Below are 26,674 nucleotides of genomic sequence, written 5' to 3' on the forward strand. Positions count from 1 at the left end.
TTGCTAAACTGAGTCCATCTAAAAGTAGAAATCAGACAAGCATGTCAGAAATAAGGCAGGGGAAATCTCATCTTCATGAGCCAAGGCTTTAGGGCCACTTTCACATGTCTTTACAAAAACAAGGCTTGCACCAGCTGGAAAGCTACCAGGCTCCTAAGTGGAGTGTAAAAGCACAGGGTGGTCAGTGGCTTGGCTACTGCCAGGTGCTTATCTGTTATCTCTTGTTCCTTTGGTAGGAAGGTTGTCTTATTAATCATTTTGCTTTTTCCTCCTTGGTATTATCCATTTCATTCCTAAGAATACTGCCATTTATTTGGTTTTAGTAGTGTCTTACTTCACGACTGTCTCACGTGTCTTTAATTCTTTGACACTGAAAAGCTAAGCATTTCAAAAAAGGAAATGCTTGCCTTGGAAGCCACAGGGGAAAACCTGAGTATTCATTTGGTCCTATTGCAAGCTCTTGGGGACCAGTTAGAAATAAAGGAGTTTACAACTGAAGGAGACGGTGGTGGCTTGCTGGCTGGTGTGATCATCTGTCATTCTTCCAAGCACAGCTGATTGTGATTCGGAAGTGAAGGAGGAGAGAAAGGAAAAGGGAGAGAACAGGCAAGCTGTGCAGAAGGTAATGGGCAGTAGAAATGTTTCTTGCTAAGCTGTAAAAAAACTGTAGCCTAATTCTGTTTTGTAGCTAATAGCAAAAAGCTATGAAGCATTTTTGAGTATTTTCATACATTTCCTACACTGTCCTAAAATATATACATATGTGTGAGTGTGTGTGTGTCTGTGTCTGTATGTGTGTGTGTGTGTGTGTGTGTGTATAATTTAGTTTTTATATAGCTCATTTAATCCTCACACCAACCCTCTAAGGATACTAGCTCCATTTATAGGCAAGGAAATTGAGGTACACAGAAAGTACCCAATTTGCCCCAGGATATGCAAACAGAGGAATCAATAAGAGGGATTCAAACCAGTAGGATTTAACCCAAAGCAATTAACCCACTGATAATTGCTGTGCTGTGCTGCCTGGATTAGGAATTATGCTGCTCTGTAGTTCACCAATTAGACTTGCAGAGATCAGACAAAGTAATACGACAAGAAAAATATAGAGGAATAAAGATAGATAAATTTGGATTAATAAAAATTGACTTTTTAAATTTCAATATGGAATGTGAAAGGGAAACACTTTTGCATTGTTGGAAGGGCACAGGAGTTTGAATAATAATAATATGAATGGTACATACCATGCACCATGCACAATATCAGTCCTTGTCTTGTATTAGCTCATCCACAAAGATAGTTGTTATATTTGCCTTCATTCATATGTGTAAGGAAACTGAAGATTAATTTGAGCAGTTCTCAAAACTGGTAAATTATAGTCAAAATTCAAATCTAGCCCATGGTCTCTCTGGCCTAAACTTGAACCCCATGTGGGACCATTTCATTGTTATTGACAACTAATGCAAGTCAAAATTCCATCTCATTGGACTTGTGCTCCTTCCTTATGAAGGTGAGAGATGGATCCAAAAGGGCGGGCGGTTATTAAGAAAATTTTTAATAAAATTTTATTTTTAGGGCTGGGGGGTATAGCCAAGTGGTAGAACACTTGCCTAGCATTTATTTGTGAGGTCCTAGATTCAATCCTCAGCACCTTCAAAAAACATTCCATTTTTAGGCTGGGCACGGTAGTGCACGCCTATAATCCTAGCAGCTCTGGAGTCTGAGGCAAGATAGAGTTTAAAGCCAGCTTCAGCAACAGCAAGGCTTGCTAAGCAACTCAGTGAGACCTGGTCTATAAATAAAACACAAAATAGGGCTGGGAATGTGGCTGAGTTGTTGAGTGCCCCTGAGTTCAATCCCCAGTACCAAAAAAAAAAAAAATCCATTTTTAATATTTCCTATCTGGTTATTTTTTAATGTAAAGCAGTTCTGAGAACTGCTTTGACCTTAAGACCCCAATACATTCTTAACAATTATTGAGAATCTCAAAGAGCTTTTGTGTATGTAGGTTATATCTTCAAAATTAAAACAGAAAATTTTTAAATACTTATTAGCTCACTTAAAATATTTTGTTAATTTAAATAACATTTTTGTAAATGGAACTATGTTTTCTGATATAAAAGTAAATTTCATGAAAAGAGTAGCAACATTTTACATTTTTGTAAATCCTAATGTCTAGGTTAATAAAAGAAATTGGATTCTCATATCTATTTCTACATCAATCTTTGAAATATGACACATCATTTTGCTTCTGGAAACTCTATTAAACACACACAAGAATGAAAAGGCAAATAATATTTGTGTTCTTAGGAAACGAGTTTGACCTCATGACCCCCACACAGTTTTTTTAGGGTTTGTTTTTTTTTTTTTTTTTTTTAGCTTCTACAAAACCAAGTGAGACTTTAATGATAGAGAAATAGGTCCCTGGAGCCTATGCCTGTCTCTGCTTCTCATTAATTATTGATCTTCAAGTAGTCACCCTCTTTGGGCATCAGTTTTCTCATCTATAAAATGGATTTTTAAATCATCTCTGAGACCCCAGCCAGCTCTGACTTACAAAAAGTTGCAGAAATAAAGTTTTCCAAAGAAGCCACAGTTGTTTCTCCAAATTCTGATGTTTCATCACCTCCTCTGCCAGAAACCTTCACAGTATTTAAACTTAAACTTTAGGGCAGAGCATCTAGAACATTCTGCACCATTAACTTATACTGCCAGGATGTATGTTCATGCTGGAAATTTTTATTGTTTTATTTTGCATCCTCTTCCAGATCTGAAAGGCCTAAGCCATTACCCTCCCTTCAGTGTTTTCATTTGCTTCTACATTATGGAAAACTGCTGTAAAAGAAAAGCAAAAAAGAGGAAAACCATTCTTGCCTATGCATTTCTCTCTCCTTTCTCCCTGACCTAATTTGAAAGCTCTGGATCTTAGCCATCTTTACTTGAAGGGCAGTTGGAGGCTTCTCAAGTGACATGCTGTTCAGTGTTGTCACCAAATGTAGTCAGATCTCTCTTGGAATATTTCTCCCCCTGAAGATACAACTGCTCATAGCATTTTTCTATTAGCAGTTGTAACCTAATCCCTACTGCTTTTATTTACACACTAATGAATAATACTATTTATATCCCCTTAAAATATGCAGATTTAAACTGAAATGATTTGTGCACATCAGATAACATGTGAAATTTCCTTTTAAGGATCCACCCACACATCACATGCATGTGAGTTAGGACAGCTAGCCTGCTTTTTCCTGTGATTTGACAGGAAATTTAAAAGGATAGGTGACCTTCGAAGGCCATGAACTGTTCCACCATCCTTACTAATGCATTTACTTCAGTTTCTGTCTACCTAGCAACCTGCTCTGCTTTCAAAAGGTCATTCACCTTCACACTGTAGAGTTTCCGGCTTTCAGATTCATTTGCAAATATTCAAATCGAAGGAGGTGTCTTAAAGATGACTTTGTCCAGTGACCAATGATGTGTTTTCCCATGAATGCTGAGTTGATGGCACAGATTAGGGTATTTAAAAGAATACAACAGAGATGAGCAGGCTGTATTGATTTAAAATGGGCAATCATGCAATCTTCATAATAGAGTGAGATTCCACTTTTGAATAGTCCGGATCTTCTGAAGCATGGATGGATGCTGTCACCGTAGCTGTTATTTCAGTTCCTAAAGGGACTTCTTTGCCTGATGTAGAATGCAATTTGGTGTGAAAGGGAAAAGGAACAACCAGCAAATGCCATTCCTGCTGGAAATGGAGTGGGAGACAGCGTCCTTTCCTGACCCACCAGGAATGGGTGGAGGAGGAGATAATAGGACTGCATTTTTAATAATGTAGAAGTGTGAAAGATGGCTGCCACACAACAGTGCCTTTCTTGCTTCTTTTACTCGGTGCCTAAGTTGCACCCTGTTCCTTTGACACTTTCCACATTAGCATCCTCTCAATAACATGTACTTTCATCTGCATAAGTGCATCTACAAAATGGCTGTTTGAAGTGCAAAAATAGCTGTGGGTGAAGGAAGAGAAACAGTTAAGCTAGTTTTTAGCCACACCAGTATTGGAGATTAGTGCTCTGATGGGCAGCTCTTGGACAGCTTGATTATTTAATGTGTTTTTAGTGTGGTTAATAATACTCTTTGATCATGGGAGGAAGGGTGGCAGAGAAGTGAAAATGATTGAATTAACAGCTTATCATACCGTTATGTATGGGAAAAGCCTGAGAAGAGAAGAAAAACGCTTTAAATTTAGGTCAAAGGGGTCCCAGAAAATCAGTGGAACTTTTTGGCAAGAGAAACCGCCTTTCTGGATTTGAATCCCTGGGCGTTGTGGTTAATGGCTTACACGTGAAATAGAGGGTCTCTTTAATCATTCCTAGTCTGAGCCAGTGTTGGCTGCTGCCAGGGGTGTTTATTTGAAACAGTGGCAATTCTGTTGCTTCTCGGAAGAAAGCTGGAGTCCCCACCAACCAAAAATGCAGCTCAGGGTTTGGGTAGATTTTAGTGAGAGCAGAATAGGAAAGAGAAAAAGCCAACAGCACCTCAGCTTGGAAGGCATGGAACTAGATGTCATTCATTTTCCCCACAGGACCACATTGTTGAGAAACCGAGAGATTTCAGAAAAGGTAAAATAGGGCCCTTTGTTTATTTCCAGAAATGCTTGACTCCTTAAGTTATTGGCCAAATAACGTCTCTAAGGCATGTAAAGAGCTGAAAAAAAAAAAAAATGGGTGTCACTGCCTGAGCCCTAGCCCACCTCCTGGTTGCTCCTAGTTGAAATAAGAGTGACACAGGCTTCAGTTTTAATGAGGCAACCTGTCAGTCCGGATTAGGGGAGCACTGTAGGAATTTTTTTTTTAACAACATTAAACTGCTGTCTAAGGATTAGCTTAGAGTACTGGAGTTAGAGTTATAAAGGCCCACTGGCTTTTCTGTTCAATTAGGCCCGTGGTTAGCAATTGAATGACAGTATGCAGGGCTGCTGTGGCTGGGTTTTTCTGTTATGTCCTAGCTGCACAGTGAATGGTGGCCTCGCAGGCCAGCTGGATTTTCCTCTTATTCAAAGCTAGTTCTTTGCTCTTGGTTCACCTGAGTCTCCTTGGACACCCTGGGTTGCCCTGACATTTTTCTTTATTTGCCTCCTAAAACTGGCCTCTCTCAACACTTCCCCAGTCCTCTGCACTCTCCCTGTTGCTTTCCCTTCTGATTTCCACTTCCGTTTTCTTCCTTGTCATAGAAGCTTCTCCAACTCTTGGGAGAAGAGTATCTGAGGAAAAGCCATCTCCAGTGGAGTGAACTTGTGGTCCATAATGCCCTGAGCCTGCAGGGAACAAGTAGCAGACTTAAAAGGAATCAGATTTAAAACAAATGAGAATTTTAGGAAGAATCCGTTGAAGTCACACCCAGGACCTAGTAAACAGGACGGTTCTGGTTCATACCATTTCCTCTGCTGGACTCTGAGGTGGGATGGGAAGATGTTTAAGGACTGTTCGCTTGGTAAAAGCCAAGGCCTGCCAAGCCTGGTGGGTGGTGTGAGGAGGGCTCAGGGGTGAGGAATCGAGGGCCTGGCTTCTCTTTGGTTTGTCTCTCCCTGGGTCACCCTCCCAGGACTCCCGTATCAAACCACCTCAAACTGAGAGGCTGAACAAACAGACATATCCCATCTCATGTGCTAGAGGCCAGGACTCCAAAGTCAAGGTATCGTCAGTGCCACGCTCCCCCTGAAGACTCCAGGGGAGGATCCCTACTATATTTTCCAGCTTCCAATGGTTCCACATGTTCCTCGGCATTCTTTGACCAATACTGCTGCCATCTCTGCTCCCATGTTCACACAGCTTCTTCCCTGTGTTTCCGTGCCTCTGTCCTTCTTATAAGGACATGTGTCATTGGATTAGGGCCCACCGTTATCCAGTGGGATCTTATCTGAATGACATATCTGCAAAGACCCTATTTCCAAATAAGGCCATGTTCTGAGGTCCAAGGAAGACAAGAATTGGGGGAGGGTTAATTTTCAGCCCACTGCACGGCCTGACTAAGGGACCTGCAAGCTGCTCCTGCACTAGTGGCCCCATTTGCTCATTCACATCCCATCTGCCTTGGCTACGTTGCTGTGAAATTGGGAAGATGTTTCCAAATCATTTTGGATTCCTCACAAAATGTTGTCAAAATGTGACTTGTATTAACAGACCCAGTTGTTTGTTGGGCATGTGGATTAGGAATAAAATCCCTAGGGGTGGGCCAACGCATGGGTGTTTTCAGATGTTCTCTACGCCCCAGAGCTGAGACCCACTGAGCTTGTTCTCAGGATTCTTCAGTTCTGAGCATCTGTATCCCTTCTCTGCTGATGTAGAGAGAAGAGCTGTGTCACTCCCCTAGGCTCACCATCCTGAGACTGTTGCAATCGGATGCACGTTTCCTCTAATCTAGAAGCAAAACTCAGATGAACCCTATGTGGGTCCTAAACACGGGTTAATCACTGGGCTTGCAAGTGAGTTCCTTCTGTCAGCAGAGCCTCTGCCGCCACCTACTGATAGAAAGGCAGCTCTGAGCAAGGGGGATAAGGCAAGGTTAAGGGCCTTGAATTGAAAACTAATTAAGAGCGAGTGTGCTGCTCCGTGGACTGTTTCCACTTCATGTACTTTATTGTAGCCTTTCAGTGCTGTGTGTGCAAGTTCGGTGGGGGGCATGTTCTTCAGATGTCAAAGGCAGCTCACTCTGACAGGCCCAGCATCTACCACCTTTCAAGTCAGACTGGAGGCTACAATCACAGTGCGGTGTAAGAATGAAGGTATTAATCTTCCTCAGATCCAAGCATGCCCTTCTCATCCATCAAGGCTGATTTCACTCGAGTCTCTTTGAAAGGGCCCCTTGGCAGTTTGAAGATTCAACACAGAAAACTCTGCTTCTGCTTAGGCAGCAACTTGACCAAAACATCAACAAATATACAGTGGAAAAAGTCTTTTCTTCACTTTTAATCTTTTACAAATTCTCACTTACAGTCGCTGAACTCCCTGGTATTGTGGTCTTTGAAGTAATTCCCAAGAGGAGATAGAATTAAACATAATGAAATGCAAATATGGATTTTTTTAATTAAAAAAAAACTCTTTTTTTTGGCGGGGGGTACCATGGATTGAACCCAAGGGCACCTGGCCAACTGAGCCACATCCCCAGCCCCTTTTTATTTTTTTTTTATTTTGAGACAGGGTCTCACTAAGTTGCTTAGGGCCTCACTAAGTTGCTGAGGCTGGCTTTGAACTTGCGATCCTCCTGCCTCAGCCTTAGAAAACAACTTTGTAAATCTCAGTGTTGGCAACTGTGTTAGTTTGCAAGGGCTGCTGTTAACAGCATGCCACAGACTAAGTGGCTTAAACAACAGAAATTTAGTTCCTCACAGTTCTGGAGGCTGACAGTTCTAGGTCAAGTGTCAGCAGGGCTGGTTCCCTCTGAGGGATGTAAGGGCAGAATTTGTCCCAGGTCGGTCGGTCTGTCTGTCTGTCTCTCTCTCTCTCTCTCTCTCTCTCTCTCTCTGGCTTGTAGATGGCCTTTTCCCTGTGTCTAGTCACACCATGTGCCCTCTATCTATGTCTGTATCCAAATGTCCATCCGTAAAAAGACACCAGTCATAATAAATTAGAGCCTAACCCGTGACCTTATTCCGTATTCCAATAGCAACAGGAATCTAAAACTTGCCATTGTCTCAGTAGGTACAATGAATGCATCTGCTAGTGCTGACTACCTCTGTAAGACCCTATCTCCAAATACAGTCTCAATTCTGAGGTATTTGCCATTAGGATGTCAACACAGGAATTTTAGGGGGACATAGGTTAACCCATCATGGTTTCTGTGTGCTTTTGTAACAAAAAGTGCTAGCAAGGAAAAGGCTCCATGGGTCAGCTCCTAATTCCCACTCTTGGAGGTGGCTGTGGCCTTGGGTACCTGGTGCCTCCTTCCCTGCAGCAGAGAGAGGTACCAGTGGCCTTGTCCTGAGGTGGTGCTCCTTTCCCAATGAAACTAGCACCATGTTCATGCCCCACATGTTGCAGCAGAAGCAGGGGTCAGAGGGGATTCTGTGCCATTCAGAGCTTGTGACACATGAGATGATCAGAGAGCTGCTCCAATTCGCAATCAACAGGAGTCTCTCGTGCTAGGAAGTCCCCCATAGAATTGTCAACCCTCATAAATCTTTGATGCCCTCGGGCTTCTCTCCCTCCGGTCTTTGGAAAACAAATTAATCAGACAGGGAACTGTGTTAAAATATTGCTCCTGCACTAACAATTTTGAAATGAGAGGCCATAATCTGAAATCCATTCCCCAAGACAAGAGAGACAAATGTCAACTTCTCTCTCAGTTCTCGTCGTTGTACTAGTCATCTGCCTGCTGTTGGTTAAGGAGCCCTGGAGTTTGACCCAAGTCCTGGTACTCCACACCCCCCTTCACCCCCATTCTAGCAAATCAGACACAAAATAGCTGTGTTTAATTGTACGGATCCTTCAGGGATAGCAAAAGTCCTGCCTTCTGCCCGAGGGCTTCTTAAGTGAATTCCTTAGTCCTTGGTCCTTGGAAAAGAGAAGCTTCACTTCTGATTCTGAATCTAAATATTTATTGAGATGCAAAGGTAGGATATTTGGCCGCTTCTAGTTTCCTTCCAGCTATGAAGTCCCATAATGGAGTGATTTGGTTCTGTTTGTACTGCCATTACCTGATTTCTACAGCAGTAGCCAATGCATTCATTGGACCTCCTGAGACAATGGCAAGTTTTAGATTCCTGCTGCTATTGGTATCCAATACAAGGAGAAATCCCTAGTTTGCTTTTTCACCAAGTGACTTGCCATGCGAAGTATCACCCCCATACAGGGATAGATAAGAATATAATAAAATGTAAGTGTAGGTCCTTATTTTTAAAAATGAGTTTGAACTTCCTAGAACAATAGTGGTAACTTTTGTGTTTGAAATTCAGGGATCTCTTAGAAAGCAATGAGGTGAACCCAAAGATAAAGGGGACCCCAGAGAGAAGGAGATAATGTTAGAGTAAGGCCTTGTGAAGCTTTGACACAGATCTATGCTCATGTTGTGTGTTTAGACTAAAATGAGGTAGAGTGGGACACGATGAGTTGATGGGCTCTCATAGTGACAGAGACACTTTGGCCTAAAGAATATGAACAATAGAAAATAAAAAAGGATACAGAGTAGGACTGAGAAAAAACAGAACTCAGGAATTGCTGGTGGAAATGGACTTGGTCTAAAAAAAAACAAAATACAGGGTCTAGTGCTTACAATAGCTGGAAGGAAAATTGATGCTTTTCTTGGCGACATCTTGGCAAAGAATTCCAACTTGAAAACATATAATGAGGACACCTGGTCAGAGGGAAGGATCCTGCTTTCATGGGCTGCAGGTTACCTAAAGTAGTTCTAGTTAAAAAGCAACACCAGGGTCTGGGGTTGTGGCTCAGTGGTAGAGCGCTTGCCTAGCATGTGCGAGGCATGGGATTCAATTGTCAGCAGCACATATAAATAAATAAAATAAAGGTCCATTAACAACTAAAAAAAAATATTTAAAAAAAAAAAAAACTCTCGGGGTCTGGGGTTGCAGCTCAGTGGCAGAACACTTGCCTACAATGTAAGGGACGCTGGGTCTGCCCCCAGCATCACAGGAATAACAGGAACTAAGGGGCATGGCTTAATGATAGAATGCTTACCTAGCTTGCCCTTGGTTCACTCCCTAGCACAAAAACAAAATAAAACAGAATAATCACCCATAAGGGTGAAAATATGGAGGCTCATGGGCACTTGGTGAGACTGTTCAGTGCCCTTCATCTTGGCCAATCTGACTGGTGAGAAGTCCTGCCTTCCATTTCAACTCTGCCCTAAGATTTCCTTACACCACATTCTAGATCATAAGATCTATATTTTCAGAACAGTAGGTAGAGTTGGCCAGGGCAGGTGTTTTAGTCAGCTTCACATTGCTGTAACCAATATTCCCAAGAAAAACAATTTAAAGGAGGAAAAGTTTATTTTGGCTCACAGTTTCAGAAGTCTAGTCCATAGCTGGCCTACTCCATGGCTCTGGGCCACTGGGGCAGAGCATCATGGCAGAAGGGCACAGCAGAGGAAAGGTGCTCAGGACAACCAGGAAGCACTGGGAAAGCCTCACTTGCCAGGGACAACATATCAACCCCAAAGGCATACCCCCAGTGACCCATTTCCTTTAGCCACACCCTACTTGCCTATAGTTACCATTCATTAGCTCATTCAAATTATTAACCCATCAAATGGACTAATACATTGATTAGGTTATAGCTCTTATAATCTATTCATATTGCTTCTGAACATTCCTGCGTGTCTCACACATGAGCTTTCAGGGACACCTTGTATCCAGTCCGTAACAGGGGGTGTCAAGAGAAGAGTTAACACATGGAGGTGAGTGAGCCAAGGAATGAGACCTTGGGAAAGACCTTTCTCACCTTTGATGGGTGCTATGCATTTAAACAAGCCACTTTGATTCCTAGGAGGGAGCAAGCCAACCATAAAACAAAATGGTAAGTTAATAAAAATTACAACTCACAGTAGGCTCAAATTACATGATGAAATATTGATTGCTAAAAAGAATTATTTTATTGGACATAATTTCTTTCCTAATAATTTTCAGTCATTTTAAACTTTTTAATGGAGTGTTTTCAGTCACTAGTTAAGGGTACTAGGCTGTACAACCTTTGGGATTCCAGTTCTAAGGTCTTCACCACAGTTCATGTGGAGGAGAAGGGGCAAGCATATACCTAACACTGTGCTAATTTCAGGGAGGAAGTGGTTCCTTGGTGGTGGTGTTGATGGGGGTTGAACCCAGGGCCTCCTGCATGCCAATTATACACTTGATCACTGAACTTCACCCTAGCCCTAAATTTTGTTATATTTTTGTGAGTGTGTGTGTGTGTGTGTTGTGTGTATTATGTGTATATATACTTTATTTTCCCTACAGAAAATTTACCTTGTTGAGTATATTGATACACACCTATAGTTCCCAGCTCCTTGGGAAGCTGAGACAAGAAGATCTCTTGAGATCTCATCTCTAAAATAGAAAAAAAGAAAATTTTATTTTTCCCATCTACCCTACAGAGTTAGTTACTCCTATTTTACAGATGAAACAAATAAGGCTCAAAGTATAGGTCACTTACATCATGTCACATGGCTGCAAGCCAGGAAGTGAATACATTTGACAAGAAATGTCCTTACAGGCTGAAAATAGTACCAATTCACCAGGGAATCATGGTACAACTGCTACTGGTTGAGCTGGCTGGTGCTGGTTTTAAATGGTTGACTATTTTAGGTTACATGTTTGTTTGTTCACGGCCCAGCTTCAGGGATATTGTCTGGAAATGAGCTTAGCATTCTTGAGTTCAAGACTGTTTTGAGTCGTTGGGTTGTTCTGTTTGGCTTCTCATCTAATCTACCACAGCACTTCGCCTAAGCCCTGTGCATTGGGAGTGTGGGGCCCTGTCTTAGTATTGCTATCTTCCAAGTCCCTGGCTTTGTGTTGTGATGTGATTGGAACTTGATTTTGATAAACCCTGGAGTAATTAACATGGTGTGGTCCACCAGAGAAGCATATGCTCTGCTGAGCATTGCAGAAGAATCCCAAGCCTAAAGCAGTCCATTTCTACCTGCACATTTTCCAAGCACAAGTTATTGGGAGAAATTGTGAGCTTGTATTTCCAATTATAAATTGATGTCAAAACTGAGTCTCATATCTGCTTTCTTTCTCTCCATACTCCCCCACTGCCAGTAAGCGACAATGGTAACCACCCAAGCACGTGGATGAGACCCGAATACAGTTGTTGGAGAGAAGTTTCTTCGCTCCAGAATTCTCCAAAGGAACTTGGCTGAGCCCCATTACACATGGAGTTAAAATCAACTGGACTGAGATGTTTGCAAGATGTCAGGGGAGCCTTGGTCCAAGGCTGATCAGCTGATGGGATGTGAGAAATACCACACTATTCTGTCATTTGCTGTTGCTTGCCAACTGTGAAGAACTGCATGAACAATGTTTAAGCTGCTTTCTCTACCATTGCCAGTCACTTTTTTGGACTTGAAAGTGCTATTTTCCTACGGACTCTTGCATTATTTCCATTTTGCATGCACCCAGTGATTATCCATAAGCAACATATATAATCTGCTTATATATTTTTTAAAAATTTATCCATGTGAAATGATAAAATATAAATTCTGCTCTTTTTTGCAAAATTATAATCATAGCCCATGTCATTGAAAGTTTAAATTCGTTCGATTTAAAGATCAGTGTAATAGGTCTACCTATACTTTATAGAAAACTAGCTTCTATAAATATTTTTTCACTGTTTACTAGTGAAATGAGAAAAGCCAAGCTATTTATAAAAGGCCTTATGTTGTGTATATACATTGTCTTTGAAATATTTGTGATTTAGTTTATTGCTTGTAAAAGAGAAATTATATAATTTATTTAGTAAATACTACTGTAAACTATAGTTTTATTGAAAGAAATAAAATATTTTGTTCTCAATCGTGGCTATTGATTCCAGTGATTTATAGTTTTTACTTTTTTTTTTCCCCCTTGAGGTGCTGGGATTGAACTCAAGGCCTTTCACATACAAGGCAAGTGCTATCCCACTAGGTTATATACCCCAGCCGACATTCTTTTTTCTTTTTCTTTTTCTTTCTTTTTTTTTTTTTTTTTGGTACTGGGGATTGAAGCCAAGGGTACTTAATCACTGAGTCACATCCCCAACCCTTCTTTATATTTTATTTAGAGACAGGCTTGCTTAGTGCCTCACAAATTTGCTGAAGCTGATTTTGAACTCTTGATCCTCCTGCCCCAGCCTCCCAAGCCACTGGGATTACAGGAGTGCGCCACTGCACCCAGCGCAACATTTATTTATTCTATAAATTAAAAAGAAATAACCCAGATCCTCCTCATTTCAGATGTTCTGAAATCATAAGTAAACTGAAGCTCATGACCGATGGAAATAGAAAGATAAAATTCCCAGTCCAAAGAAAAGACTCAGTAGTAGCATATTCTGCTCACACCAAGAGACATTCCCAGACATCCAAGTGTGTTAATTTTCACTGTGTTATGCTGTGGTAACACACAATCCAAAAATCATAATGGCTTTTCACCAACACAGTTTTATTTCTCACATGTGGGGACCAGTACAACTCTGCTCCAAGTGTCATCTTCATCTTGGGTCCAGAGCAACCCCATCTGGGACATGCCATGTTTGTGGCAGTAGAAGAGCAGTGGGGGAACCAAGCAAAGGAAGCTCATAGAGCTCCACTAACATGCAGCTTAAAGTAGTTTTTTGCTCACACTTCTTAAGGCAAAGCAAAGCATTGGCAAGTCCAAAGTCAAAAAGGTGAGCGTATATTTCTCATGTAGGAATGCACTGACTAAGCAGAAAGGGGCAGTGAATGTTTTAAATAATGAATGTGGAGTCAGACCAACTGGTGAGTGTCCCCGGAAACAAGGCCCTAAGACACTAGGAGAAAAATCATTAGAAAGCAAAATGACCAAGGCTACAGAAAGACATTCCTGGTGAGTAAGACGCTCAGAATAAAATACTTTAAGGCAAGCTGAGTCATGTCAGCAAACATAACATAAAACTTCAGTAAGTGTATCCTGGAGCCATGGTTACTCAATGGAAGGAATGATTGGCCCTCAGAGTTGGCACTGGGAATCTGTCCTGGGTTGGGATGTGGTCTTAGTCCATTTTGTGCAATCCCACTAGGTTATATACCCCAGCCCACATTACTTTATTTATTTTTTTCCTAGAGACTAGGAAATTGTAAAGACAAGAAATTTATTTCTCACAGTTCTACAAGCTAAAAGTCCAAGGTCAAGACACCATATCTATTGAGGGCTTTTTTGCTGCATCCTCCCTTGGCAGAAAGCAGAAGGTCAAGAGAGAGCCAACCACCTCGAATCCTTTTGGAGGTGCATTGATCCATTCATGAGAATGGGCCTAAACTCTTCCCAAAAGGCCTGAACTCTCAATAGTGTTGCATTTAGGATTAAGTTTCCAACACATGAATTTGGGGGGACACATTTCAGACCACAGTCAATATCAACAGAGAATTTTTAAAGTGAATAAGCATCCTCTGCCTCTCTCTCCCTAGCATTCATACATCCAGCAGGCTATTCTTCCTCTCTACACAGGTTTTCCTAGCAGGAATCCTATCTTCTCTCCCATCTGTAAGCCTACTCATTTATCTAAGCCAGGACCTTAAACCTGAACCCTCTGATTCCTAGAAGGTTATGTAGATGGATATTAATAGAGTCACAACATGAAGGCTATAGATCAACATTAATAGGGCCATGACTCTAATATCAGTTCAATGCCATGAATTTGTCTATGATCCCTGACCCTTCCCCACCCAACCCAAGTCACTCTTGGACAGCCTGTGATTATCTCCAGTCTCAGAACACTTTGTACCTTTTTTAGTAATTGAGGTGTTATTCCCAGACATGAAAATGCACAACTATTAATTATATAGTTCAATGAATTTTTACTAGTGTGCACCCCCATTTAACTAGCACTTAGAACAAGAGATAGAATATTTCTGGATAACTTTAGGTCTGTTCATGTGTCTTCTCTGTCGATAACATCCCAAAGGTAATTTTTTTTTTTTTTTTTAAGGATAGGATCTCACTAAGTTGCCCAGGCTGGTCGTAAACTCTCAGACTCAAGTGATCCTCTGGCCTCAGCCTCCCAAGTGCTGGGACTATAGGCATATACCACTCCACCCAGCCCTACATAACTATTTTTATGGCTGCTAGCATGTATTCGTTTTGCCAGTTCTTGAGGTTCATATAATTGGTATCATATAGTATCTACTCTTTATCTGTTTTTTGTTGTGTTGTTCAACACTATGTGAAATTCATTCATTTTGTGTGCAGTAGAAACATTCTTTTTCAGGGCTGTGTGGCATTTTATCTTATTCTAGTCCTGCTGCTGTTACAAAATAACTGGGTAAATAATATATAAAGAATTGAAACCTATTGCTCACCATTCTGGAGGCTGAGAGTCCAGGATCGAGGCACCAACATGATCAGTGTCTAGTGCGGGCCTGGTTTCTTTTTCCAAGTTGGTGCCTTGTTGTTACATCCTCCAGAAGGGATGAACACTGTCTTCACATGGCATAAAGGTGTCTGGCTAATTCCCTCCAGCCCTTTTATAAAGCACTAATCCCATTTGTGAGGGCAAAGCCCTCATGGCCTAATTACCTTCTAAAAGTTCCACCTCTTAATTCTGTTGCACTGTGAGTTGGGTTTCAAAATATGAATTCTGGGGAACACATTCAAATATAGCACTCTTGTAAAAACATACCACAATTATCTATTCTATTGCTGACCTGATTAATGAGGACCACTCACATTACCAAGGGCATTCTCCTGTCCTTAAAGTCAAGTGATAATAGACTATAGCTACATCTACTTGCACAGCAACACTTAGAATAGTGTTCAATTGAGTAATTGATTACTCTAGCTTAGCTGAGTTAGTACATAAAATTAATTATCACACCCTGCAAAACTAATAAAATATGAACTTAGAAAAAAACTACCTGGGAGCTGGGGCTGTAGCTCAGTGGCAGAGTGCTTGCCTAGCATGTGTGAGGCAGTAGGTTCAATCTTCAGTAGCACCACATAAAAAGTAAATAAATAAAAAGTATTCTGTCATTCTACAACAACAACAACAACACAATTTTTTTGTAGTTATAGATGAAAAGTATGCCTTTATTTTTTTAATATTTATTTTTTAGTTTTCGGTGGACACAACATCTTTATTTTATTTTTATGTGGTGCTGAGCATCGAACCCAGTGCTTCACACATGCTAGGCAAGTGCTCTGCCACTGAGCTACAGCCCCAGCCTAACAACAAAATTCTTTAAAAAAGAATAACCTATCTGGAAGTTTCAAAAAGGTGTGCTTTACCAAACCAAGGGTTAATAAAGAAAGAGGAAATCATGAAATCCAGAAAGGAAGAGATCCAACCTAAGAGGGAGGTGAAGGGATCCAAGATGATAGTAACTACGAAAGAGGCCTAGAAATCCATCAGTCCAGCGTGGAGCAGTCTGGAAGGCTCTGTACACAACTTCTTCAAGAAAATGAAGTTATTCAAGATGTACACAACCAGAGAACATTTTAACTCTAGGAATCCTGGATTTGATAATCCTTCTCTGCTAGGAGCCACAAGCAAATAATATGATGCATGGCACCTTTGGTTGTAAAGTGACGCCAGCTAGCCACTGAGATGATATGATTATGTTAAGATTTACATTCATATGGAAATTGGACTCCTGCTGTTCACCTTGGCCTGCTACAGGACTCATGTTACGGGACTCCTGGAGAGTTCCCATTGGTTGGGGAAGGATAGTAGGAGGGAATTCCAGGGGAGGTCCGGGGGGGGGGGGGGGGCCCGGTTCCAGGGCCGGCCGGTTCCGGTAGACACGCGCGTGGGTGGACCGATTCTGGCTTGCCGGCGCCTACGGAGTATTGGCGGCTTTTTCAAAAATAAAGTTTTGTTCCTGCTTGAGTGGCTCGTGATTCTGTGCCCAGCCAAGACTGCGGCAATTGGTGGCCCACGCGGGGAACGCCTGAAACTTAGAGGTGAGTAAAATTGCTCGCCCCTGAGGGAAGGCGACAGAATGGGTGACCATTTCAAAAAACAATGTGTTCTTGTTTTGATTTATTTTGTTTTTATTTCAAGCTCCCTAGCCCTAGAATTTTCTCAGGCGAACAGGGAAAAATGGTTGGCTCAAGGTTTGAAGTTATTCGGCCCTGAGAAAGAGAAAATTGATATAACCATTCTCTGCTCCATTTTTGTTTCATTCTGCTTCGGCTTTGTTTTATCCTATCTTATTGTGTTACGTTACCTTTATAGTAGATTAGAATCTAGTAAAAAACAAACCGAAAAACTGTTAAGTAAATTGTTAGAGGTCCAAACTATGGTAGAAAAAACGCTAGGTCAAGCAAAAGAGACGGTCTCTCAAGCTAGTCAGACAGAGGAAAATTTAAAGAAAGCAAGCTTAGAGGAAAAACAGCCATCAGGTGGAGAATTACAACAGGAGGTTGCTACCAACTCCGTTCTATCACCAGAGGGCGTAATTCAACCAACAGCTCCATCTACCGCTGAGCGGCCCTCAACTCCTGTAGTTGATGGATGGAATTCTGAGGCAGGACCCCAAAGATTAGCATGCCCTGTACTTGAGCAGGCAGGAGGGCAACGAATTCACCGTGCTTTAGATTTCAAAACAATAAAACAATTAAAGGAGGCTGTAACAACCTATGGGCCGCAAGCTCCCTTCACAATAAGCATGGTCGAATCTGTTACCAACTTGGACATGACACCAGCAGATTGGGCTAACATGTGTCAATCTGTGCTAAATGGAGGACAATATTTGTTATGGAAGGTTGCCAATGAGGAATTTTGCATGGAGACAGCTAGGCGAAATGCAGAAGCCGGTTACCCTCAAAGAAATATAGATATGCTATTGGGAAAGGGACCTTATGAGGGTCAAAGACAGCAAATTGAATATGACCCTGGCGTATACGCACAAATTGCTGTAGATGCAGTTAGGGCATGGAAAACTTTACAGGGGCATGGAGATTTACAAGGTCAATTATCTAAGGTAATACAAGGAACTAATGAACCTTACGCTGAATTTGTAGATAGACTTATCCAGACAGCCTCTAGAATATTTGGAAATACAGAACAGGCAATGCCATTTATAAAACAACTGGCTTATGACCAAGCAAATCGTTGCTGCAGAGAGGTCATTAGACCATGGAGACATGAAGATTTAAATACATATATTAAATTATGTAGAGACATTAATGAACAAGGGCAAGTCTTAGCAGCAGTACAACAGGCTTTAGATGCCAGGCCAAAAACATGCTATAATTGTAATCAAACAGGACATTTTAAAAGGAGTTGCCCCATAAGAGGAGGGTTTAACAAAGCTGGGTATCAAAGGAATAGAATACCGGGTATTTGCCCACGATGCCATAGAGGGAAACATTGGGCTAATGAATGCCGTTCTCAAACCACCATAGAGGGTATTCCGTTATCAAAAAACGGACAAGGACCAAGTGTTTACCCACAATATCATGGAGAAATGTATCAGGCTCCATTGCCAAAAAACGGACTAGAGGGCCCAATGCCCCGGGGCCCAAAACCACAAATATATGGGGCAATGGAGGAACCCAGCAGCACCATCAAGGTAGTGCCCAGGACGCATTATCCATTAAATCCCTCATCAGACAAACTAGAGGGAGCGCAGGGTTGGACATCTGCGCCTCTGCCAGAGCAGTACTAACTCCAGAGATGGGAGTTCAAATCATTCCCACAGGAGTAAAAGGACCTCTTCCCCAGGGAACAGTAGGCTTATTATTGGGATACAGTTCTTCTACACTAAAAGGACTTATGATAAGTCCTGGGGTAATTGATCCCGATTATGAGGGTGAAATAAAAATTATAGCTAGTTCTCCAAGAGGTATATCAGTAATTTCACCAGGAGATAGAATAGCACAGTTATTAATAATACCCAGCCTGCATGATAAATTTTCCAGTTGTAATGTAGAAAGAGGTTCCAAGGGATTAGGCTCCACAGGTGTAGATTGGGCTATGCTGTCTTTAAATTTAGATTCTCGCCCAATACTAAAATTAAATATTCAAGGACATGACTTTAATGGGCTGCTGGACACAGGTGCTGACCTCAGCATCATATCTCGTCAAGAATGGCCAAAACATTGGCCATTACAACAAGCCACTCAAACGCTTCGAGGCCTAGGAGTGGCAACAAATCCCCATAGAAGTGCTATGGTATTAGATTGGAGGGATCCTGAAGGATGTGAAGGAACTATACAACCCTATGTATTGGATCATCTTCCCGATTGACATTAACAAATAACATCAATCCTAACGCGCCCACTACTAGGGCTAAACAAGGCTTTAGGAAAGAAAAAAGATTAAGAGAACAAGAACAAGGTATGACAGCACCTATTCAAATAGATCAAGAAATAAATAGACATGGATTGGGTTTTCAGAAAGGGCCACTGAGACAATCAAAATTACTTGGAAATCAGAAAGACCAGTGTGGGTTCCTCAGTGGCCCCTGACTAAAGAAAAGATACAAGTAGCCCATGACTTGGTCAGACAACAATTAGTGGAAGGACATATACAACCTTCCGTATCCCCCCATAATATTCCCATTTTTGTCATTAAAAAGAAATCTGGTAAATGGAGATTATTACAAGATTTAAGAGCCATTAATAATGAGATGGTTATTATGGGACCTGCTCAATCAGGGATTCCCCAATTGTCTGCTTTACCAAAAACCTGGCATGTTTTAGCTATAGATATTAAAGATTGTTTCTTTTCAATTCCAATTCATCCCGAGGATAGTCCACATTTTGCATTTACTATCCCTGCACTGAATCATGAAGGTCCTGATCAGAGATATGAATGGAAAGTACTCCCTTAAGGGATGGCTAACAGCCCAACTATGTGTCAAATTTATGTTAATAAAGCAATCCAGCCACTTAGAAATCAAAATCCTGAACTACAAGTATTTCACTATATGGATGATGTGTTATTGGCACATAAAGATAAAAACACATTGCTAGAATGTTATGCCACACTTACAAACTTATTGAAAAATTATAATCTAGAGATAGCAATAGATAAAGTACAATTAAATCTTCCAATTAATTATTTAGGAGTTCTATTATCCTCAACCATGGTCCGTCCACCAAAAATTCAAATATGAGTAGATCAACTCAAATCACTTAATGACTTTCAAAAGTTATTGGGAGACATAAATTGGATAAGGCCTTATCTAGGCATACCAACAGGAGAGTTAGGACCTTTATTTGATATTCTAAAAGGTCCATCAGATCCAAATTCACCCCGCATGTTAACGCCTGAAGCAAGAAAAGCATTAAAAATCATTGAAACATATATGGAAAATATGCATTTGGATAGAATTGATATAAGTTTGCCTTTATTATTTATTGTACTACCAACAAAAAATATTCCTACAGGAGTATTTTGGCAATAAGGTCCATTATTGTGGATACATTTATCTTATTCTCCTAACACTATTCTTACTAGATATCCTGAGGCTGTAGGACAATTAATACTCAAAGGAATAAAAGCAGCAAAGGGAGTGTTTGGGATTTCTCCCAATAAAAGTATTACTCCATATACTATGGATCAAATTGATGAGTTAGCTAATGAGTTAAATACTTGGGCAATAATCATGTGTAAAACTAGTGTTTCATTTGATAATCACTTACCATCTAATCCTTTGTTGTCTTTTTGGTCTAAGCATCCTGTAGTTTTTCCAAAAATGACAAGAAAAACCCCTATCATAAATGCTCCAAATATATTCACTGATGGGTCAAACAATGGTACAGCAGCAGTAGTTACTCCTGATCAAACTTTTACATTTTTAGTACCCAAACAATCAGCTCAAAAGGTAGAGCTTAATGTAGTATTACAAGCTTTTATGATGTTTAAAGATTCTGTATTTAATTTATTTTCTGATAGTCAGTATGTAGTTAATGCTATAGTATCCCTTGAAGATGCTGGTAGGATTTCACCTTCTTCTACTGTTTTCTCTTTGTTTTCCGCTATACAAAGTCTAATCTGGGACCGAAAAGATCCATTCTTTATAGGTCATATCAGGGCACATACAGGATTGCCTGGAGCCCTTAGTATGGGCAATGAACTAGTAGATAAATCTACACATGACATACATATTTTCTCCACAATAGAAGAAGCTATAAATTTTCATAAAAGGTTCCATGTCAATGCTAATACTTTACAAAAGCGTTTTAAAATAACTAAAGAACAAGCCAGACATATAATAAAACAATGTCAAAATTGTGTGACATTTTTACCACAAGTTAATCTTGGAGTCAATCCTAGAGGACTGATTCCTAACCATATTTGGCAGATGGACATCACACACTTGCCAGAATTTGGAAAATTAAAATATTTACATGTTACAGTTGATACTTCTTCTGGATTTTTGATGGGCTCCCTTCATGCCGGAGAAAAAACTAAAGATGTTATAGCTCATTGCTTACAAAATTTTGCCACTGTGGGCATTCCAAAACAGTTAAAAACGGACAATGGTCCTGGTTATACTTCCACCTCTTTTAAACAATTTTGCTCATCATTTGGCATTACTCACATAACAGGAATTCCATACAATCCACAAGGACAAGGCATAGTTGAAAGAGCTCATCAAACTATTAAAATGTACTTATTAAAACAAAAGGAGGGAATTGGAAAGGGGTATATATCCCCCAAAGATAAACTTAAAATAACCCTTTTTACTCTAAACTTTTTAAATTTGGATTCATCGGGACTTAGTGCTGCGGAAAGACATTTGTATCCAAAAAATGTACATAAGCCTAAGGTACTTTGGAAAGATATTCTAACAGGACAATGGAAAGGCCCGGATCCAGTGATAGTCTGGAATCGGGGCTCTGTCTGTGTTTTTCCACAGGAGGAACAGCAACCGATTTGGATTCCAGAGAGATTAACTAAAACAATTTCTACAGAAAAAGAAGATGATTTGACTCAAATCCATAACAGCTGATATCCAGAGCTCCAGCTTGGCTATTCTTACATCTGTGACAGTGATTAACCAAGGTGTTTTTTTCAATATCTATTTTATTATTGCATTTTTCCCACATCATAAAGTTCTATTTTATTTTTGAGCTCATACAAACCTAGGTTAATGTTTTTCTGATCAGTTTTATTTTTTGACTGTGTTTTATTTTTTGACTGTGGAGTTTTTAAACATTACAATGGAGATTTCACCTAGGTATAGCTACAAGGCCTTTATTTACTATTGTCTTATGTGTTGTATGTTGTGTGCACACTTCAGTTTTGTGTTGTATGTCTGTATGTGTGTATGTCCATATTTCTTATATGAGGAGCGCTCATGAAAAAATGGATCCAAATTTTTTCTTTATTCACGTGATTTATATGGTTTAATTTAAATTAGGTGAACAGCTGTTAATGATTGTTTTTAAAGATGGTTAACAGATCTGTTTGTTTACTAATTTAAATTAGGTAAACAGCTGTTAAGGATTGTTTTTAAAGGAGTTTAACAGATCTGTTTGTTTACTTTCACCTTTCCTTTTCATTATATTTAATAATTCTGTTCAGGATAATGTCTCTTTAGCATCATTGCCAGAATTTCCATCTCCATCCCAATTCCAGTGAAGACTAAGATAAAACCAAACTACAGCTTCTATGATAGCTATCACAGTAAACTGTATAAACTGATGCATCAATGAATATAACTCAACAAGTAATGCTCAATCAAGGACTTGATTTACTTTGGGAGGAAATGGACATATTGATAGACTCCTCTGATTTGAACTGCCTGCAGAACTTGCCTGGACTATATATCAGTTACATACATTATGAAATATCGTCTGGTGCAGCGAATTGTGGTACTGCTGGCATATCTTTGCTGATGGTGTCACCAGTGACGCAATTTTTCCAAAGGAGCCATCAATTGGCTTGGTGTCGTGGCATTTCTGTATCCTCCTCCCTTCTACTAGTGATGGTCTAAATTTGGGGGCCAACAGAGGTGAGGCAAAGAACCTCACCCCCCCACTGGAACCAAGGCTAAATTTGGGGGCCAACAAAGGTGAGGCAAGAACCTCACCCCCCCACTGGTGCATAGGCCTATCCACAAGCATGGCTGAATGCTGGACCAGTAGTCAGTGACGGGTTGATCTGATTACAGTGGATTCAACCTGTGGATTCAACCTGTCGGAAGCTGACGCCTAAAGGTCAGTTCTCCCATGACGGGTAAGAACCATATGTTGAATTGGACAACCTACCAGGCACGGTCCCTAGCCACATTGCCTGTTGCTTAATTAAACAGAAGGGGGCAGATGCTAGGAGCCACAAGCAAATAATATGATGCATGGCACCTTTGGTTGTAAAGTGACGCCAGCTAGCCACTGAGATGATATGATTATGTTAAGATTTACATTCATATGGAAATTGGACTCCTGCTGTTCACCTTGGCCTGCTACAGGACTCATGTTACGGGACTCCTGGAGAGTTCCCATTGGTTGGGGAAGGATAGTAGGAGGGAATTCCGGGGGAGGTGGGGGGGGGGGGCCGGTTCCAGGGCCGGCGGTTCAGGTAGACGCGCTCGTGGGTGGACCGATTCTGGCTTGCCGGCGCCTACGAAGTATTGGCGGCTTTTTCAAAAATAAAGTTTTGTTCCTGCTTGAGTGGCTCGTGATTCTGTGCCCAGCCAAGACTGCGGCACTTCTCCTTGATACTTGCTCATTGGTAGTCCACCAGCTGATCCTCTTTACTATTTACATAGCAGTTACTAAATGGCAAACCATGTAAGAAGACTTGTAACATTCAATTCTAACTTTCTCTCTCTTGCAAAATATTTTATGGAAGCCAGGCAGAGTGATACACTGTGGGAGGCCATCCTTGCACATGATTTGAGTTACCTCCCAGGCTGGGCGAGAGGCACTTAGACACATCTTTGTGTCCAGAGCTTTCCCCACCCTTCTCAGGTCTGAGAGTTTGTCCGTGTGGAGGCGTGTCTGGACACTACCCAGAAGACCCAATCATCACCCCTGACCTTGGGACACTGCCCCCCTTCATCTTTGGACGGGATTTTCCCCAGAATTTTTTGTTCCCCAATAAAAGTCCACTCAGTAGCGTGTTCTCTCTCTCTCTCTCTCTCTCTCTCTCTCTCTCTCGCCTTTTCAGTAAACCTCAATACTCTAATAGGTTGCTGGAGGCTAGAGCTAGGAGAAGCCGTCCTGGAGCTGGTTTTATATACAAAGATATGAAAAATTGCGCTCTATATGTGAAATAAGAATTGTAATGCATTTTGCTGTTGTGTATTTAAAAAAATAAAATCAATTTTTAAAAAAAGGTAATTAGAGCCTGTCTCTTTAATTCAAACTCCCTAAGGATTTCTCACGTACTGAACCTTCATTTATGAAGCCTGTGCTGGAGGAGGGCTAAAGTACACACCTCTAATCTCAGCTATTTAAGAGGCTGAAGCAGGAAGATTGCAAGTTCAAAGCCATCTTCAGCGGGGCTGGTGATGTGGCTCAAGCGGTAGTGCACTCACCTGGCATGCGTGCGGCCCAGGTTTGATCCTCAGCACCACATACAAACAAAGATGTTGTGTCCGCCGAAAACTAAAAAATAAATATTAAAAAATTCTCTCTCTCTCTTAAAAAAAATTTTTTTTAAAAAAAGCCATCTTCAGCAACATAGCAAGACCCTGCCTCAAGATTTTAAAACAAATAAAAAAGCCTTGGTACATAACTCAATCCAGGGGCTGAGGTTGTGGCTCAGTGGTAGAGCACTCACCTAGCACGTGTGAGGCACTGGGTTCAATCCTCAGCACCATATAAAAGTAAATAAAAGTATTTGTCCGTCTATAACTAAAAATATATATTTAAAAAATATATATTTGACATTGGTTTTTCACAAATGCATTTATTTTTGTATTATGTGCAACTTGTGTTATGGTTTGGATATGAGGTGTCCCCCAAAAGCTCACGTGTGAGACAATGCAAGAAGGTTCAGAGGAGAAATGATTGGGTTGTAATAGTCTTAACCCAATCAGTGAATTAATCTCCTGTTTGGGATTAACTGAGTGGTAACTGAAGTGGTAGGGTGTGGCTGGAGGAGGTGGGACTTGGGGTGTGGCTTTAGGGCATATATTTATATATATATGCTCTATTGTGCTCTATTATGTGACCTGCTTCCCTTTGCCACCCCCTTCTGCCATGATGTTCTGCCTCACCTCAATACTCAAGGAATGGAGTCAGCCTTTATGGACTAAGACCTCTGAAACCATGAGCCCTTAAATAAACGTTTCCCCCCCTTACAATTGCTCTGGTTGGGTCCTTTTAGTCACAGCAAAAAAAAAAAAAAAAAAGACTAATACAACTTGTATAATGTGTTGTTGTTGTTGTTGTTGTTGTTGCTGTTGTTTTTTTGGAGGGGGAGTACCAGGGATTGAACTCAGGAGCACTCAACCACTGAGTCATATCCCCAGCCCTATTTTGTATTTTATTTTAAAATAGGGTCTAACTGAGTTGGTTAGGTCTCACTTTTGCTAAGGCTGACTTTGAACTCACGATCCTCCTGCCTCAGCCTCCAGAGCTACTGGCATTACAGGCATGCGCCACCACTTGTATAATGTTGAAATCAACGAAATAGAGACAATTGTTATAAAATCCCTTTTCTATATTTGGAGTTTTCCCTTTCTGATAATGACCCTGTTGTGGCACATTAGAAATAAATCACCGGGTCAGTCTTGAAGCAAGACATGGAACTTTATTTGCCGGCAGGTCGAAAGGGCAGTAACCAAGTCACCTCTGCAAACTTCAACCCTTTGCAGAAGGTAGGGTACATTTTTATAGCTAAAAAAAATATAAGCTACCAGTAAGTCAAACCATAGCAACGTAGGAAGTAGGTCATTCTGACCCACTTCGGGGTACAGTACACTGCCCAAGAAAAATGGGAACTAAAAAAAGAACATCTTATAAATATATTGCTTAATAATACATTGTATAAGAATACCAGGGACTTTTTCAACTGCCATGTTTTGCCAAATAGGGTGTACTTAGCAGGAGGTAGGTTACATAGGCTGGGTTTTCTCATGGGAGAAGTATTTCTCATAGGAAATGGAGTCTCAGGGTAAAATGGAGGTTGTCTGGTTAAGACACATATAGTTTGGCCCATAACAACCTTTTGTTTTACCTTGGGGGGACTATTCCTGTGCTGTTTGATCAGGTTCTTTGGGGCTTTCAATCAAGATTCTCACCCGTTGAGTCAAATTCAGGTGTGGGCACGTGGCTGAAGACAGGCCAAGCCGTTTCTCTTGGGAATTTAAATATTGGTTGCTGTTTTGTTTGTGTTTTGTTTGTTTGAACCCAGGATCTCACACATGCTAGGCAAATGTTCTACCATCGCACTTCACCCCCAGCCCAGGAATTTGAATCTCAGAAACCCTGGGGACTAGAGGCATTTATAAATGAGTCATCCAAGACAGCACCTTAAAAGGCCTCTCATGTGTTTCTGTAGCTGTTGGCCAATGTGTTTCCCTGGTTCCTATCCTGGTCAGCCTCCTGGTCTTTCAGCTTCTTTTATGTATCTTTCCACTAAATTCCTTGGGTTTTGTGGGGGAAGGTTGTCTGTTTTGCAGTACCAGGGACTGAAACAGGGGTGCCCTATCACTAAGTTACATCCCCAGTCCTTTTTTATTTTTTATTTTATTTTTTGAGATCTCAACAAGTTGCCCAGATTGGTCTCCAACTTGTGATCCTCCTGCCTCAACCTCTGAAGTAGCTGGGATTACAGGCATTCACCACTATGCCTGACCTCAACGTTAAGTACACAAAGGAACCATTTGGAATGTTTAAAAAAAGATACTGATGAACTGGGGTTCATCAGTAAAGCACTTGCCTCACATGTGTGAGGCACTGGGTTCCATTCTCAGCACTTCCTATAAATAAATTAATAAAATAAAGGTCCATCAACAACTAAAAAAAAAAAATTTTTTTAAAGGTACTGATGACTGGTCCTACTTCCAGAAATTGCTTTAATTGGTCAGATGTGTGAATTAGGCA

At 40.8% G+C, this 26,674-nt stretch overlaps 1 protein-coding gene across 3 annotated transcripts in view; it reads left to right on the forward strand.

Moving 5' to 3' along the window:
• Window positions 1–12,377, forward strand: part of PIP5K1B (phosphatidylinositol-4-phosphate 5-kinase type 1 beta) — a 305,629-nt gene extending 293,252 nt beyond the window's left edge. For all 3 annotated transcript variants that reach the window (XM_081273842.1, XM_081273841.1, XM_081273843.1), the window contains one exon: window positions 11,771–12,377. In XM_081273842.1, the coding sequence (XP_081129968.1) occupies window positions 11,771–11,773 (3 nt within the window). In that variant the 3' untranslated portion in view covers window positions 11,774–12,377. The remainder of the gene's footprint in view (window positions 1–11,770) is intronic.
• The last annotated feature ends 14,297 nt before the right edge of the window (window positions 12,378–26,674 follow it).

This window comes from Spermophilus citellus (assembly GCF_964194105.1).
Source record: "Spermophilus citellus genome assembly, chromosome: 2".
Lineage (NCBI taxonomy): Eukaryota > Metazoa > Chordata > Mammalia > Rodentia > Sciuridae > Spermophilus > Spermophilus citellus.